This window comes from Manis javanica, chromosome 11, assembly GCF_040802235.1.
Source record: "Manis javanica isolate MJ-LG chromosome 11, MJ_LKY, whole genome shotgun sequence".
Classification (NCBI taxonomy): Eukaryota; Metazoa; Chordata; class Mammalia; order Pholidota; family Manidae; genus Manis; species Manis javanica.
Window position 1 is genome coordinate 104,943,998 of NC_133166.1, and position 18,029 is coordinate 104,962,026.

The window sequence follows — 18,029 nt, forward strand, 5'->3', positions numbered from 1 at the left end:
GAGAAGAGGCATGGAGCCATGGTGACCTCTGCTGACAGTCCCCAGTGGCCCCCAGTTCCAGAAAGGGGCTGCAGCCCCCACTTACAAGGAGACCAAGGCCAGGCCCCCTGAAAAAGCCCCTGAGAAGGAGTTAACCTCTAGGACACATGGAGGAGGAGAGCGGGAATGGCCAGCCCTACCCTTTCCTCAGGAAGGAGATTGCTTTGTGCGGGGACAGCGGTGACCCCCCCTCCATGGGCTGCTAGGGTCCCCCAAGGCTCGGCATCCTTTCCACCGCTGCCACCCCAGAGCAGCTTCCCCCACCCAAACACCATCGCCCTCCCTCCTCCCAGCCCCTCCCCCAGGCAGACCCCTCCGAGGGGCTCCTTGGACCAGGCCCCACTGGAGCTTTTATTCAAGGATGGGCTCTGGCAGGAATTGGCTTACCAAAAGCGGGTGTTCGGGCCAGTGTGGGGAAGGCAGCCACTTTGGTGAGAGCCCCCCAGAAGGGGTCATATTCCAGAAGAACCGATCTTAGAGCCATCTGGCCGAAGAGGCCATGGAGGTTCATAAATAGTCACCCCCTTTCTGAGTGAAAAAGCCCCTGTGGGCTGCAGTCAGCCCCTGATCCCAGGCTATCGCTGGGAGGGGCGCTTCCCCCGCGGCTGCTGCCCTCCTCACCTGTAGAAGAGGCAGTGGACTGGGTCACCCCCACCGCGCCTGCCAGCTGGGTATTGTAATGCCCTGTGGTCTCGGGTGGGCAGCCTCCACCCACACAGCCTCTGCTGGTGGCCAGCACAGAAGCCTGTGTGCTCGCTGCCGTTTCCAGTTGGTGTGTGGATTTCCACACTCCAGCAAGCGGCCGGCAGCCACCTGGGCTCCAAAGGCCCATAAATGGGTGGAGAGTTACTCACAGACTCTAAAAAGAGCACACCTTGCAGGCCGCAGGCCCATCTCCTCTCAGGAAGGCTGCAGGGCTGGGCGAGGGGAGGCAGGGGGACCAGCAGCCAGCAGCAGGGGTGCGGCCCCTGAAGGCTGGCCGCAGGCACAGGGTGCCCCCCCACCAACCTTCCTGCCTGCAGTGGGAGCCTTCCCGGGGTGCCTGTGCTGCTGGCTGCTGAGCCACACAGGGAGTAGCCGGTATCAGAGCAGCGGTTCCCAATCACCCGGGAGGACGTTTTTCCAAATCTCCAGTTCTGGGAGGCCTGAGAAAAGACCCAGGAGTCTGCCCTTTGTAAGCTTCCTCAGTGTCTGAGGCCGTCAGCCTCGGGACCAGACCCCCGGGTTCCCTCTCAGCAGCTGCCCTTCCACATAGCCCAGGGTCACGGCTGCAGTGCACATGGGCTTGGAATTCAGATGAGCCATTTACCAATTCTGCAGTCAGCTCCTTAGACCTTCATTTCCTCATCTATGAATTGGGAATCGTGGTGCCTCCCTCGGAGCTTTGTTGCAGGGAACGCAGGTAAAGTCTGCGAAGCCTTAGCCTAGAGCCTCGTACCATCGTTGAGTACTCAACAACCGCGAGCCTCAGTAAGGTAGGATTCTTATTACACCCACGCTGGGCTTCGCCTGGATTCATCTTTGTAGTCTACTCCCTTTTAGCTCTTACACACTCATTTTACGTGGTGTTCGCTTGCTCTGGCTTTTCTGTCTCAGAAGCTGAGGTCTGCGGCATATGAACGGGAGGGCAGAGGTGAGGATGGGGTCTGGGTGTGTGTGACGTGCTCACATCAAACCACGAGCCGCTGAAAGGCAGAGCCCCTGTTTCCTTAGTGATCTCAGGAACTTCTCTGCTGGGCATTTCAGGCACTCAGCAAAGCTTGAGCAAGCAAACGGAGGAAGGGATGGATGGACACCGGGGGCTGGGTCCCCTCTTCCCTCTGACACACCCAGAACCCAGGCCAGGGCTCTGCACTGCTGTCAGCCACTCAGGAAGGGGCATTATGACAGGAGATGTGTCTTCTGTCTTCACCCCACTTCTTGGCTCTGCCTGGGGCCCATTGCACCCAAACCAGGCCTGAGTTATGCTCCCACCCCTACCCTGGAGGCTCCTGCCTGTCTCAGATCTCTCAGGCCCCAGCCTGCAGGTGCCCCACGGGGTTCAGAGGGCAGGAGAGCTGAGGAGACCCCACAGCCTGGGCTGAGGCCCCTGCAGGGCCGAGGCACCACACTGCTGCTGCCTGGGTGGCCCAGCAAGGCCAGCTCTATCCCAGACCAGCATTTATAGCTGAAAAAACCTCCCCAGGAGCCTGGGCCCAGCCCATCATGGACATTCTCCCAGTAACTCCAACGAAAGTACCCATGTTCAGACCTTCATCAGACGCAGGGGGCTGCCCACATGCTCACCCACCTAGGAGCAGCCTCTGCCCCAAACGGATGTAGTAATCAACTCCCAGAGCCTTGGGGAGGTCCAAATGCAGTAGCATATAATCATGGAGCCTGAAATAGCTGTGCCAGGGAGGCCAGCTGCCACCTCGCGCATCCCTAGGGACCCCTCGGCAGGGTGCCACAGCATGGCTGGGCCTCAGGGCCCTCCTAGCCTGCAGGCAAGCTCGGCAGCACCAACAATATTCACTCGATCACCTGGAGAGCTCGGGGCGGCATGGGGGCCTCTCCAGGGCAGACTGGGCATCTTCAGGCTGCGGTCTTGGACCCAAACTCCCCAGACTCAGGGCATGGCCTCCTCCTGCCAGCTCTGGGCCTTGTTTGCCAGATGCCCTCTGGCTCCTGGGCTACTGCTTTGAGCCTCTGATTTTCCTGTGGACTCAACGCTCAGCCTTTCACGCACTCTCCCACGGGATCAGACTCGCTTTCTGCCCTCTGCTGTGCATCTTACCCCTTGTAGTGGGTCAGATGGTGGCTCCTCAAAAAAGTAAGCCTGCGTGCTGACAGCCAGAACCTCAGAGGAGCGCTTCCTGGGGAACAGATCCCTGCAGATGTAAGTAAGGCCCTTGAGGCAGGAGTCCCTGGGTCCCCTGGGTGGGCCCTAAATCCGAGGGCAGGTGTCCTTCAAGAGACCACAGAGGCACAAAGAGAAGAGCTGGGGACCATGGGGGACAGAAGGCGAGGCTGGAGCGATGCAGCCCCATGGAACACGGGCTGCCAACAGGACCTGGAAGAGGTGAGGGAGGGACCATGTGGGCCTGACGCCTTGGTTTGGACTTTCTGGCTTCCAGAACTGTGAGAGAATAAATGTCTGTTGTTTTAAGTTGCCTGGTTTGTGGCAATTCACTCTGACAGTCCTAGGCCACTAACAGCTCCCTTCCTCCCTGACCGGCTCTTGGACCTCCGTGTACATCAGAACCCCCCGGGGGGGCTCATTAAAACAGATTGCAGGTCCCACCCCAGTCAGTCTGGGTCAGGCCTGAGAATTCGCATTTCAGATGCCGCTGGCTGGGGGCCCCACTTTGAGAACCACTATCCTACAGGGTCTGTTCGTGCCTGTGTCAGCCCAATCTCTGCCCCAGAGGCCCCTTCCTCATCCCCTGGTGATGCCCTCCTCCTTCCCTCAGTGCTCAGGAGAGCTGGGAGTATGTCCCCTTAGAGGAATTCCCACTCCCACCCGGACTGGCCCCTTGTCCTGGGGTCCCCGAGGCCTGCCCCTGGGGCCCGCTGGAGATGTGCTCCAGGGAGGCTGGGTGGGCAGGTCAGTCGCAGGGGGGCTCTTCTACCTTCCCCACAGGAAGCCCCTCCTTGGATCCGCCCGGCTCCATCTCTACGCCCCCGGGGAATGTTGGGCAGGGCACCTCCCCTCTCAAGCCTGTCTGTACAACAGGCTGCAAATGCGGGGGCCGCTCCTCAAGGCGAAGCTCCAAGAGCAGCTTCTGATGAAAAGCTCCTAGAGATGTCTTGATTCTCCTCACGAGCAGCCGGTCGTCAGGCACACCCAGCCTGGTGCCCTCTCTCACACGGGCTTTGGGGGTTCGGATCAAGGCCGAGGGGCTCAAGGGGGTCAAAGTGTGACCCCAAAGTGTCAGCAGCTGAGCTCCCCAGGCAACCAGCACTGCCCCCTCGTGATGGACTGAATGTGTCGCCCCCACTGAATTCATATGCTGAAGCCCCCCACCCCAGTGCGATGGGATTAGGGGGCGAGGCCTCGGGGAGGCGGAAGAGTCCCCTGTAAGAGTCGGGAGAGCCCCTGCTTCCCATCCGTGCCCCCGTGTGAGGATGACGAGAAGTCTGCAGGCTGCAGCTCGGGAGAGAGCGCTCTCTGGGACTCAACCATTGGCACCTGATCTTGGACGTCCAGCCCTCTGAGCAGTTAGGAATGAATGCCTGCTGTTGATCAGCCCCCCAGTCTCTGGCTCTTTGTTGGAACCACCCAAACTGGGCTCCACACTCCTCCAGAGCTCCCAGGGGAAGGACAGAAATAGGCCCAGCCCGGGTCCAGGGGCAGCCCCAGCAAAGAGCGCAGCCACAGCCGGCCTTAGGGCAGGTGCTCTGGAAACAGCAGGCCCGGAGCTCACCGACAGCCCACTCCCAGGCCTCGTCATGGGCTCATTCAGCTGCTCGGCATTGCCCTTGAGATGCAGGCCAACCCCACCAGCCTGTGCCCAGATGCTGGGCCAGGCTGCCTGCATTTTGGCTGTAGCTCTGCTACATTGTCACTGAAAGTTTCATCAAGTCACTGTCGCCCCTCTGTGCCTCAGTTTGCTCTCCATTAAATGGGGTGTGAGACTCCAAGTAGTAAGCAGCCCATAGGACTGTTGTGAGGATTAAGTGAGATACTAAGGGCAAGTTCCCCACACACGGAGAGTGGCCTCGAAGTGCCGGCCATCATTGGTCTGCTGTGGTCTGTAGTGGGGGGAATGACTGTCCCCTGGAGGAGGGTCAGAGGCCGGAGTGAGGGGAACCTGCCCAGAGGCCCCCTGCCTTCAGCCCCCTCCAGGAATGCCCATGATCCTCATCCTCGTAGACCCCCTGGCATTGGCCAGAATGGTTTAGCCTTTTTCTCCTGGAGGAGCTCAGCTCTTTCCTCCTCATCCCACCTCACAGAGTCCCCAGAGACTGCAAGGCTTCCAGGAGGACACTGCCCGTGGCACACAGAGAAACCAGGACCCAGAGAGGGCAAGCACGCAGCAGCCGACACAGCCCAGGAGCACAGCCAGCAGCCCGCTGGGAGGCTTTCACCTCAAGGGCATGATGTCCTTCCTCGCAGGCTCCTGTGCACCAATTTTCTCATTTGACCTCCCCTTCTAGAGACAGGGACCTTAAGCTCAGAGCAAATGGTGACTCGCCCGTGGCCTCACGGCTCGTTAGTGACAGAGCCAGGACTTGGGTCCAGGTCTCTGGATCCTAAAGCACTGTGGCTTAGAAGAGGTACCAAGGGATAGAGGTCAGAGCAGGGCGCTCTGGAATCAGCCAGAGCAGAATGCCAGTGGCATTACTTCCTGGCTGTGTGATCTTAGGCAACCTGCCTAAGGGCTTTAGTTGCCTTATCTATAAATGGGAATGATAGAAGCTATCTTACAGAGATTTCAGGGTGAAATGAGATATATAAATTTGCTTAGCATTTGAAATACGATAACTGGGAGCCTTAGGGCTTTCCCACATCTCCCCGGACCCAGCTGCCTTCCCACGCACACAGGCGCACCCACGCACGCTCTCTCCACTCGCCTCCCCATGTCTTCCCCTCAGCAGCAGGCAGCCGGTGGGTCTTAGACCAGCAGGCCTGGGCTGCGAGGGCTGGGGGGTTCCCCCTGGGGTTTCACTTTGAGCCTTGCATTGCTCTTGATCGACTCCCCCAGCTCAGCGCGGTGTTGGCAGGTTTCATGTGGCTGTCCTTTGCAATCATGCATTTCTCCCTGAAGGGTGTCCCATGATTGGCTGTTTTCTTTCGGTTTTCTGCCCTTTATTCCTGCCACTGTGCTTTTCGGATTCTTCCCTGGGAAGCAGCCAGCCTGGGCTCCCCGGTCCCTACCCCTGTCCAGTCGCCAGGTCTTTCGGAGCTGCTGTTCTGTTTTTCCACGTCCTCCCCCCCTTGCCCTGCCTCGCCCCCACCCAGTTCTATTTTCCCCCAGGCTCTGTTGGCTTCCCGTGGTTTCTCTTGGCTGTGGCTCAAGCCTGGCGAGACACATCTGGCACTGCCACCCTCTTGCTCCCACACTGGTTGGGGAGTGAGCAAGTGCATCCAGGCAGAGGGCGTTGTGGAGCTGGGTGCCACCCACCCAGGGGCCAGTTCAAAGAGCCCATGTCCGGCTGGGTGCCTGGGGCTCCATGCCCTACCCCTAGCCCACTCCTGACTCACCCACACCTACTTCCTAATGCCCCAGGATCTCATTCTAGCTCACAGAACATGGACTACAGGAAGGAAACTTCACTGAGGTTCCAGGCATGTCCACAAGAGCTTTGCGGGGACCCTCCTTTCAGAGGTGAGGAACGGCCTTCTCTAGGGACCTGAATCCCTAGGTGGGTCTGGCCTATTCTGGGGAGGATGTACCGCTCCCAGGAGGGGATGGGCCGGGATTCCCTGCCCCCTGCCCCATACACTGCCTCCTTGATCCATTGACTTCCAAGAGGAAAGAGGAAATTTCTATTTGTTGGGACTTGCGGGGTAGAAAGAAGAGCCATACAAGGAGGGTCATAAAAGTGGCTTCCCTTGCAGCCATGCTGGGCAGGGCAGAGCCTCTGAAGCCCAATGACACTGCCTGCCCTTGGAAGTCCCTAAACTTGTATGAACTTCTATTCCCTCATCTGACAACAGTGGTGACAGTTGCTAAAGATGGGTTTTTGTGAGGATGAAATATGTGTAAACATCTCGTGTACAGGAGGTGCTCAAAAAAATTGCTCCCTTTCCCATGGCCTTCCTCCTTCTACCCGAGGAGAATCAGGACAGGTTAGAGCAATGGGTCCCTTGTGTCTTAAGCATAAAGTCCAAAACCTTAGCAAGACCCATGCCTACTCATTAGGCATTATCTCTTACTAATTCCAGACCCCTCTCCCTACTTTCCTTCCCACCAGTCCCCCGACATACATGCACAGTTCAGCCAATTCTCTAGAATTCGCTTGGTTCTTTCTTATCTCTGTACCTTTGCATGTGCTGGTCCCTCTGCCTGGAAGGTCCTTCTCTGCCTGTTCACCTGACTGACACTTACCTACGTTCAAGATGCAACTCAGGCTTTGCCTCCTGAGCAAAGCTTCAGAAACATGTGTAAAGTGAATGGCTCAATAACTAGAGAAACAAGCAATATCACAATAGCATCACCAGGCATCACAGCTGGGAGGAGTCATTTTCTAATCCTCCTCACATTTACCATATACTTGATCTTCATGAAAACTCTGTGAGTAGGCAGGAGAGATCATCGCCCCCAACTTGACAATGGAGAGCCTGAGGCACAGAGAGGGCGGGTAACCTGGCGTCAGGATCAGAGCCAGGACCGGAAGCCTGGTTTTCTGCCCTGCAGGCCAGGGCTCTCCTCACAGGACTGCAAGAGGCCAAAGCTGGTCATCTGCCTCATAACCGTGGGAGGGGAACGGGCCCTGGCCCCTGCCCTGAGGCACCCAGGTAACAGGGACTAATAGCGCTGCAGATAGAAGCTAAGAATCCAGTTCTCCCGGCTACAGGGACTGCCCATTGCTCAGGAAGCGCTGGCGGAACCGCCTTATAGCCCAGAAGCATCAGGTGCCGTCTGAAAGACAAGCCCGTCAGAATCCCTGAGCAGGCAAAAGATGGGATTTGCAATTTTTTACAATGCACTAAACCACCTTAAAATAAGTATGAAGTCCAACCAAAGTTGAATTTTCCCCTGTGAAGGCCTCTTTACTGTTTCAGATGGAAGGCCAAATTCTGCCCAAGCCCTTCCATTTCGGGCTGCCCTGCTTTGCTGGTGCCCTAAACAAATGTTTAACTGCTCCTTAGGGGTGGGGAGCAAGCACAGGATTTGCTGGCCTTTGATCTTTGGCCTTTGGCCTCCGGGGCACCCGGGGCTGCCTGGTCCCATATGATGCTGGGACAGGGAGAGGAGGTGGTTGGGGCCGGAGTCCAAGCATTTGTTTGGATGGAAGGCAGGAAGGTAAGAGAATGAGGGGAGGCAGGGGGCAGGTCTGCTACCGGGCCAACTGGGCAGCTGGGGGCCATTAGGGTGCAGACACAGAGGCAGGATAGGGGATGTTGAGGCAGGGTAGGAGAGGAAAGCCCTGACCATGGGCGGGTGTCGCTCCCCCCTAGCTAGCCAGCACCCACATAGCTGGGCCACTGTTTACAGTGCGATGGGGCTGGAATAGGGGTCCTGGTGAGTGAAGCCACCTTTCCCATGGCCTTCCTCCTTCTACCCGAGGAGAATCAGGACAGGTTAGAGTTGTCTGCCTTCTACATCCATGGGCTGGGTAGGGACCACGGCAGAACCCACGGGCTGAGGAAGCCAGAGGCCTGTGTCCTGACACACTGCCTGTTAAGTCAGCTTCGGTTTCCCCCATGGCAAAATGCTACACCCAGTCCTGTCTCCCAGGTTTGATTTCTCCCCAAAAATCCATTTACTTTCCCATCAGATAGAAATGTACCTGGAAGTTCAGTTGGTTCGGAAAGCACATATTAGGTCCCTACTACATTTCAGGCCCCGTGATGTACACTTTGTAAATGAAACCCGGAACCTGGCCCAGAATCACAGTTGGCTGGTAACACCACCCCACAGCACCTGTTTCTGATTCTGCCCTTGGACTGTGTTGCGTCCATGGTGCCCCTACTGGGCGAGACAGGAACTGCAGGGCTCCCTGGAGGGAGCTGTGAGGGGAGCCTGGGAACAAGGAGGGGAAATGGCTGTCTGAACCTACCCCCCATGCACACACACAGAAAACCCTGAGGGCTGGAGCAGGACGGGTGGAGAAGACAGCACCTTCCTGACGCTTCTCTGGGGCGGCAGTCTGCACCCGCACCCCAGGCTCCATGGCAGAGTGCCAGATGCCCCAGGATGACTGCCTCGGTGGCCGCACCTGGGGAGGTCCCATTCCCACATCCCCCCGGGCGGAGGCAGGGTTGGAGCATTCCTTCCCTGAGCATATGCTCGCGTGTGCACACCCACATACCGACAACAAAAACACCCAGAGAAACCAAAGCCAGGAGCAGCGCCTTGTCTGGAACACGGAATGAGACAGGGGAGCCCCCCAGAGAGGGGACACGGAGGTGGGGGTCCTGGGGCTGCGACTCAGGCTGTGACTCAGCCCTCCTGGGACTCACAGAGACTGCAGGCTCGGCAGCTCCCGCAGCGCCTCGGCGGGGATCCGTCCCAGCTGGTTGTTCTGCAGCATCCTGGAAGGGGAGGGAAGGGCTTGAAGGACCCGCGTGGCACGCCGAGCTGGGGGTCCTCCCCGAGCCCCCTGCCCTGTGCCAGACCCCTCCCTCTTGCACCAGCCCCGGAGCCCCAGAAAGAGCCCTGGTCCAGGCCCCTGCCTGGCTCGTGGGGACTGAGAGGCTGCCGTGGTACTGTGGGTTGTGCACAGGGCTGGGAGGGGGTCTCAGAAGGGCTTCTGGGATGATGCAGGGCAGACGAGGGCCTTGGAGGGGATGCACGAAGGGCACAGTGAGGGCCAAAGTCAGACCACGAGCGAGTGTGCGGCAGGATGATCAGGAAGGATGCCAGGAGACGTGGGCTTTCCCCCCCAGGCCGTTCCCCTGGGACGCAGCTGAGAGGTGAAGGGTTCTTTGGAAGGGGAGGATGGGGATGAGGGCAAGCCCCCTCTAGGGTGGCAAGGCCCCAGGCAAATACATTTTTGTGGGGTCCTTGTCTATAGAAACAATTTGAGGCACCCCAGGTCAGCATGTCAGCACTGTTCTGAAGACCCAGTATCACACAATCCCACAAAAGAGGTGTGTGATCAGCTCAGCTCAGGAGGCTGCTTTCCTGGAACCAGTCCAGCCACAGGACCCCAGGATGGCCCCACAGGTAGGAGTCGGGGCACCTGGAAAACTCCACCTGCAGGATAGGGGGTCAGAGAGCACACTGAAGGGGAGAAATGGGAGTCTGGGTGCCCCCCAGGTGGCACTGCTGGCCCCTGCCTTCCCTAGGCATCAGTGCAGTCCTTGGGACATTCTGAGCAAGGCACAGGGAGGGAGTGCCCCAAGACACACGGTCCCGAGCAGGGATCCTGCTTGCCTGGTTCTGGGGGGAACTGCGTGAAGAGGCGGGAGGGAAGCCCCTGGGTGCCAGCTGCCAGCTGGATGTTCTTTGCCCAAAGGCCTCTCGACCCGAGCCCCAGAAGTGAGCAGGAGGCCCCATGGGGTACGGGCATGTGGGCGCGGCAGGATACAGAGGGCAGCTGGGGAAGCAGCAAGGAAGGAAGCTGCCTGTTCCCCAGGCAGAGCCAGCAGGCCGCCCCCCAGGCTGCCCAATCGGTGCCTCGTCCTGCCACCCTGGGCCACACACAGCCCCAGAGAGGAAGGGTGTCACTTATAGGCCAGGCTTCTCGGGAACTGGGAGGGAATGAAGATCCAGTGAGTCCTACTATATGCCAGGTATGTCATCCGCCCTCCCTCTAGGGTGAATTGTCAACTCATCTTTTAGAGAGGGAAGCTCAGAGAAGAAACCCATCTTACTCAAGATCATTCAGGAAATACCACTTGCTTCAGGAAAAGTGGCTCCTTCCCTAAGCTTTAAGTTTAATAGTAACAGCTAACGCGCCTGGTCTTATAACTTTACATGTATTAACTCAAAACTTTTTCCAGAAGGTTTGGGTCCAGAGTCCCAACATGTACCCATCACACCACATTACTTCTGTCAAACAGCAGGAGACGGTGAAGCCCAGAAAATGCTGTCCTGAGTGTTACTGATGCCCCCGTGTGACTGTCCAGTCAGTCACACATGTTGTCTCTCCTCAACTCCTTTTTAAAATCCCAAATGCGGATTGAGCCACAGCAGTACAAGAACCAAAGAATTCCAGGCCCACCGTGGGCATGGGATGGGAACTGAGAGGGGCCCTTGCCGACGGAAAGCCAGGGAAGGGGGAGGAGAGACAGGCTCTGGGGTGCCCCCTGCCCTGCCCTGGGGTGAGCAGACACAGCCTGGAGGAAGGGCTACAGGCTGCAGGGAGGGCAGTGCCGAGGGCCACGTCCCCCCACACACTGTGTTCCTGAAGGGCACGTGGCCTCCTCCAAGCCAGGCTCCACAGAGCGCCGAGGGACCCTTCCAATTGCAGAGTTTGGCTGCCTACGTGGAATTTAAACCTGCGCTTCTCAGGCTTCCTTAAAGTGTGGCGGTCACGCTGCAGGCCCTGAAGTCAGACAGCCCTGGATTTGCGTCTGCGCGCTGCCCCGTCCAGCTGTGCAAGCGTGAGCACGCACTCAGACTCCGCGGGCCTTAGTGTCCTCATCTGTAAACTGGGGGTAATGAAACGACCTTGTACACTGAGGGTAAGGATTAAATCACAAAAACCCTGTCAAGCATGGCACTGTCTCACCTAAAGGAAAAGCTAGATAACATATTAACTGATATGATGATTACTGATATCCGGTCTCAGGTTTACCATATACAGGCTGACCTGAGTCAGTCATTTCCCCTCTCTGGGGCTCAGTTTCCTCACCACCAGAAGATGCATAAAGCCTCCCTCGGCTGTGACATTTCCTTCTAGGCCCTGCCTAGTACCTCTATCCTTCCCACCATCCTGGCCTCTTTCATCTAAAGAGCAGGAACTTCACTTGGGGAGCTCAGCGGGCCTTGATTCCCACCCAGAGGCCCCAGGATGCTTGGAGCAAGGACACAAGAGAACAATGTTGGGCAAGCCAGGGGGACACAGGCTGCTCAGGCCACCTCACAGGATCCCAGCCCTCTAAGGGTCCCGGAAACTGCAGACAGTCACCCTACAGACAGGGCCCCGCCCCATGAGCACCCTCCGCCCCACCCTCTTCAGATCCCCCACCCTTTCCTCTATTGAATCCCAGATCTAGAAAGATCTTCTTGCCTCCCAACCCAGACCCTGCGGCAGCTCTGAAGGGCACTTAGTCTCCCCTCTGGTGTCAGCGGACTCAGTGCCTCTGGCCACATCCCACACCAGACTGGTCATCAGGAAGCCCTGTGTTCATGCAATCACACCCACTAGGTGAGGTCAGCATGGCGACTGGCCCTGGACTCAGCCCTGTTTCCCCGGCTGCTCCTGGCCTTGTTTCTCAGCCATCACTCCTTTACTGAAACACAGCTGGGCATAAAAGCTGGAAGGGTCGTTAGGAGGAAAGGGCCCCTTTGTTTTCAAATGAGGAGATGGAGACTCAGAGGACCTGACTGGCCCCAAATGACAAAGCAAACTAATGGCAAATCAGGCCTGGGGTCCAAGGCCTGCCTCCCGCACCAGTGTTTTTGCGACCACGTTTCCCTGCTTCTCTCACTGGCCCTGGTTGTGCCCAGTGAGGCACAGTCTACATTCCTGAGTGGTTCTGAACCCAGGCTGCACATTAGAATCATCTGGAAGAGTTTTTGAATCCCAGTGTCCAGGACACACTGCAGCTCGCTTAGATCTCTGGGGCAAAGTCTGTGAGTGAGGAATATTGCACCCTTTGTCAAACTCAGCTGCCCCTACCGCACAGCCGTAGGCTCTCAGCACCCTCCCCTCTTCACTGGGAAGCACACGCTGGGGGAATCTCTGATATCCAAGAGGCACCTAGGGGCTGTAACCATGGGTGTGTCAGCCAGAAGGTTCCAGAGAGGTGACCCACCAGTGGTTTCCAAAGGTCCTTAGGTTCTGTGGGGGTGCCTCGGGGTCACTGGGTGGGTGAGGTGGGGAGGGTGGGAAGATAGAGCCTGGGGTCCACCACCTTCCTCATCTACTTTAATCGGAGAATCCTCCTTCATCTGCTTTCTGTACCAAAGGACTTCTACACAAGGTGTTTTTAAGTTTCTGCAGCTAAACAGGTTGGGAAATTTATTTCAGGGTCTCCATTTTAAAGGTGAGAAAACTGAGGCCCAAAGAGAGGAAATCTGAATGTCCTCCTTGACACCTGTTGTGGGATCTGGGGAGGCCTCGGAGTCGGGGCTCAGGACTCCCTGCTGCGCAGGAGACCCACCTCCTGGCAGCCAGTCCTCAATGGGAGGCGGCAGTGGGCTCTCCTGCAGGAGGGGCGGGTGTCCCTGGGCTCCGGGAGCCTAGGAAGCCTTGCCACGAGCCAGGCTGAGACGCTCAGAGCTGAGCACCCCAAACACCACCTCTCCTCCGGTCAGCTCAGTTCATTTCACTAACACCGAGGAGCCCAGCTCTGGGCCGGGCAGGGCCACTGTCCTGCGGGTGTCTGGGGAGCACATGCAGGGAATGCCGGCCTGAGGCCATTCAATATGTATGAAGAGGGCAAAGCTAATGGCCAAGGACCGCAGGGAGATTTCCACAGGGACGGAGCCTGAGGGATCCTCAGCCTCTCCCACTCCTCTGTGGCCCCAAGCCAGAGCTTCCGACAGGATGGGCCCCAGCTGGGGGAGCAGCTAGCTGCCCTTCCTAAACCTTAGCCTTTACCGAGATGTCTTGGGCTGGGAATCACAGATGACAGACTGTCGAGGATTCTGGGCTTAACCCGGGAGCGGGGCATCTGGGAAAAATCTCTCACCTGCCCTCCTGGGGACACGGGAGGAGCCAAGTCCTTGAACAGCCAGCCCCTGCCGCCTACATCTGGGTCTGGACAGAGGTAAGTGAGGCCCTACAGGAGTCTTTCTAGATGGGCCAAACCAACCTCACATAGGTGCAGGGGCCCTGGCTGGAAGGCAAGGCCCAAGCAGGTCTCTGGAAGGGCAGCTATGGGGAAGGAGGGGCCACACACACACACTCTCCGACCCACAGACCCTGCCTTTCCCCCTCCTCTGTGTGAGGCAGGAGCCATTTAGGGCATTCCGGCTCTCTCCCCTCAGGCTGTGGGTCAGGATGCAGGAGTGGCACAGCTGCCCCCTCCCCCTGAAAGGTCACCAGGCCTGCCCCACACACCTGGAGCAACGAGAGCCTGGCTTCCCTTGGACAGCTGCAGCAGGGGGACACGGACAGGGGCGTGGATCTCAGCACCTCAGCCTTCACAACTCTACAGGACAGGCATTCCTACCTACAGTCTCAAAAACAGGCTTGAGGGCTGAAGTTCCTTCAGGGGCTGATTCCCCCCACCTGAGTCAGGGCCTGTGGGGTTGAAGACTTGGAAAACCAGCAGAGAAAGGAGAGGGTCCCAGGAACAAGACCTCCAGGTCAGGCGTGGAGCTGGGATGGAAACGGCAGAGGAAGGGGTCCTGCCAGTCACTTAGGAGAGGATCACAGAGGGGATCCCCTGCTTGCCCTTTGCTTCTGGGAAGGGAAGGGGGGAGGCAGCGTGTCCTGCAGGGACAGCCAGGCCTCAGAGAAGGAAGGTGGGGTTCACATAGGAGTGCAGACATAGAGGAGACTGGGAGCAGCTACGGTGACAGTTTCCAGGTGCAAAAAGAGTATTAAGCTGGTGAAGGGCTTCACTGCTCTATTTCTCTTTCAGATCTGAAAAACGAGCAATGGCAGGACCCCAGTGCAAGAGAACTGACAGCAGACACCACAAGGAACTTCTTGCCCAGATGCAGGTGGAGCCCCTTCACTGAAACACTGGAGTAAGAAAATAAGTTCCCGAAAACCACCCAGTTCATCTCTGAAGTAGAGAAGCTCTGCTGACCCAAAGGCTCTGGGGGGCTGGGTGGTCCTCGGGGAAGGGGCAGAGGCGGGGCCAGTGGCAGACCGGGCAGCGGACGGTCTGGCTGTCCATGGCTCCCACCAGCAGCCTCTCCCAGCCGCCCAACTCACAAGCCAAGGGCACTGTTTGGAAAAAGGGGGAGGGTGGCCTGCGGTTTCTCCAGGGCTTTGATTTATTGCCTAATGCAGGCAACGAAGAAAGAGGAGGCTCATCTCGAGGCCGGAGTCTTAGAAATGGGACATGAGTCTCACATCTTCTGAAGGCCCAGCAAACAGAGCCTGCTCTCTAATCCGGGCTGCAGGTCTGAGCCTGCCACTGGGCAGACATGTCACCAAGCAGGCTGCCTGCCCCGTGCATCTGTTCAGGATGCCTCCCCACCCCCAGCGCAGCAATGTTGATGGGGAGCCAGAGAGAGAAAGAAGCCGGAAGGAGGACTGAGAGGTGGGGTACAGAGCAGCAGAGGGCAAGGTCTGAGACAGAGCAGAAGAAGGAAGGAAAGACAGGAGGCTGAGGCTGGGGCAGAGACAGGAGGACCCAGGGGCAGAGCGGGGAGCAAGGGAGGGTGAGAGACAGAGGCAGACGCTCGGAGGCAGATCCAGAGATGTGGAGGATGAGGTGCCAGAGACCAACAGGGTGGGAGGAGAGAGAATGCTTGGACATGGTGCACAGACCGTTGACCAGCAGGAAGCCTGAAGCTCACTGATGCGAAGGCAGGGCTACAGCTAGGCCACAGACAACTTTGAGCAAATTAGAGAGAGAGATTCCTTTCTAGGTAATGGTAGCCCCAAGCCAGGCACAAGACTGGATGGCAGCCTCTCTTACCCCCTCAGCCAGATTTGCTTGTGCAGTAAACAACCTGCTCTACTGTACAAAGAAGACACGCAGGTCACGTCAGGGCTGAGGGAGTAGCAGAGCCGGGAATGGCTCACCACTTCAGGGAAGCTCCAAATGCTCATTCTATTGCTCCAGGATCGGCCTCTAAGATGGTCATTTTTTCCAACCAGTCCCTGTGGTGATGTGCCCTCCCAGGAACCTCTGCTACCCACCTTCAGAAGGACTCTGCTCATCCACATAAGAACGTGACGGGCTTGGGGCAAAGTGTGGGACCCAGACTGGGATGGAAGGAGACGGTTTTCCATTTCCCCGTCTCTGAAATGGACCATCAGTTCCATGGCAAGAGGAAAGTTAGGTGAAATAATGTAAGATTCTCTTCCAATTCTCACTTCCCTTTTGCTGCAAAGGGAAGATGAAAGGAGCTGGGATGAAGGAGCCCGAAAACTGAAGGGGGAGAGACGTTTACAGTGAGGGTGGGAACTCAGGGTCTCGAGAGGAAGAATGACCAAAGAAAACCGATCCGGAGTCCTCTCCAGAAATAGTCGTACCCTCTCCTGGCCTGAGAGGTCTCAGGGGGTGGGCCCAGGTCGGTAATGGGGCCCAGCCTCACCAGGACTTACACTGGGCGTCTTACTCACATTACAAGTACATATATATATATGCATACATTTTATATATAATGTATTTTATATATTTCATATATAAATATAGTATATATTTCACTTCCCTATAAGGTTGCTATAAATACCAGGTGCAGCTATATGCTTATTTCCAGGTGGTAAAGTGTGTTATAGACAAGGTGAGAGCAAAGAAATGGAAATTACAATTAAAATGAAAATAAAGATAAAGAAATAAGCAGGTCGGTGACAAATCAAGACTCAAGAATTTTCCCACAGGTCTCCAGGGCATACTGCTATATAAAGCGGGGTGTGCTGATATTATACTTACAGGATTTTCAGGCTGTAGAGACCAGAGAATGCTTGTCCTGGGATGTGTGAGAGATGGTTCCCAGAGAGTCGCCTGCCAATCAGAGAAAAGGGTCAGGGATAGTGGCAGGGGACCCTAGAAGGGGTGGCATCCCTTAGACCAAGTCTTGGGTATGGGAGGGGAGTCTGGTGGTGATAACTACCATTACTGAGATCTACGATGTGTTCAATACTTTACCCCATCATCTCATTTAATTATCACAGCAACCACGTCAGGTGCCTAATATCATCCCCAAATTTCAGAGGAGGAAACCAAGGTTCAGAGAGGTCAAGTCACTTCCCCCGGAAGTCACAAAGTCAGTGGCAGAGCATATGTTCCACCCAGAGCTGACTGACTTCTGGGCTCGCATCTTCTCCCCAGTGCCACCTTTTCTGTGCTGCCCTGGATCACCCAGTCTGTCCTCAGTTCTGAACTGCAGCATACCCTGTCCCCAGTGGATGGTTATATGCAGATGGGGTGGAACCGTGTCTCCCCACGCCCTAAGCTACACAGCAACCCCACTAATCCAGCTGGGTTAGGAAATGGGGCCCTGGAGTTGATCCAGCACTCTGGTCTAATTAAGCATTTCCATGTTTGTTACAGGGCAATCACCAATTCTAAGAGCAAACGTGATGAGATGTACTTAATGCTAAACCCTGACTGGGCAGAGCTTAACTGGCTGATTCAGAAGGAACTTGGGATCGCTAAAGTCCCCGGTGACATGGCGACTGTGCATCAGTTCCCACCGAGAGGCCTGCCACTGTGGAGGCTGTGCTGACATACCTCACAAGCTATTTTTAAAAAATACATCTCCAAAAATAATCTTGTTTTTTGACATTTGTCGTTTTTTAAAAAGTGTGGAAAGGTATCATGATATTTGAGGCCTCCAGATGGGCTCTATAGTGGGGCCTTTAAACTGTGCCCACGCCCCCTCAGGGCCTCATACCCTCAGCCGCGCCCCAGCGGGCACCTACCCCCAGCTCTCTACTTCTGCTCTTGCTCTTCATTCCCACCCAAGACTTGTCCCTCTACCTCGTAAGGCCCCGCCACGGCGTCTCCCTGTCACTCCCTCTGAAAACTGGCTTAACATTCCTCCCCCAGGAAAGACCCTGCCCCCCAGGCAGCCCACCTGCCCTGCGCGCCCCTGGTGCCCACAGCCCGCTGCCGCACCCACGCACCCCCTTGCTGCGCGCAGCTCTGCAGCCTGCCCTGGAGCTCCTGACGGCAGTGGGCGCGTCTTTTACTTTGTTTCCCCCAGAGCACCTTGAGCTCACCTTTCACAGGGAGAGGGCCGGGTAAGTACTTGGTCTGGAAAACCCAGCCATGGCCCTGGGGGTCAACGGGATCATAACACCAGCAGGGGCAGGCTGACTGCATTCTCGGGGGGACACTGTCTAGGATGGAGATGGGGAGATCTGCTGGGGAGAGGGGTTGGGATGGTGACAGTTTTCAGGGTAGGAGCCCACAGTTTGCAGTTTAAGCAATCCTTAGTAAAGCCACAAGGATCTATGGTGAAGTGAAAACAAGACTGGGCAGGCTGGGAGGCACTGGAATAGAGAGAGGACAGAAGTTAGGGTTGCGGGCAGAGAGATCAGCTTCCAGGGCAGGTAGGCCGGGCCCTCTCGCTGGGGAGGTGATTTACCCATGA

General features: G+C 56.9%; 1 protein-coding gene and 1 long non-coding RNA gene across 2 annotated transcripts in view; one reads left to right on the plus strand and one right to left on the minus strand.

Annotated features, from left to right (window-relative positions):
* Positions 1-18,029, minus strand: part of LGR6 (leucine rich repeat containing G protein-coupled receptor 6) — a 106,852-nt gene that overhangs the window by 60,874 nt on the left and 27,949 nt on the right. Inside the window, exons 3-4 of the mRNA XM_073217149.1 lie at positions 16,364-16,435; positions 9,152-9,223 (exon numbers count right to left, since the gene is read on the minus strand). Of these exons, the coding sequence (XP_073073250.1) occupies positions 9,152-9,223; positions 16,364-16,435 (144 nt within the window). The remainder of the gene's footprint in view (positions 1-9,151; positions 9,224-16,363; positions 16,436-18,029) is intronic.
* Positions 6,226-17,174, plus strand: LOC140844512 (uncharacterized). Its single transcript, XR_012122948.1, has 3 exons — positions 6,226-6,350; positions 14,393-14,501; positions 16,985-17,174. It is a non-coding gene; the product is annotated as an uncharacterized lncRNA (long non-coding RNA).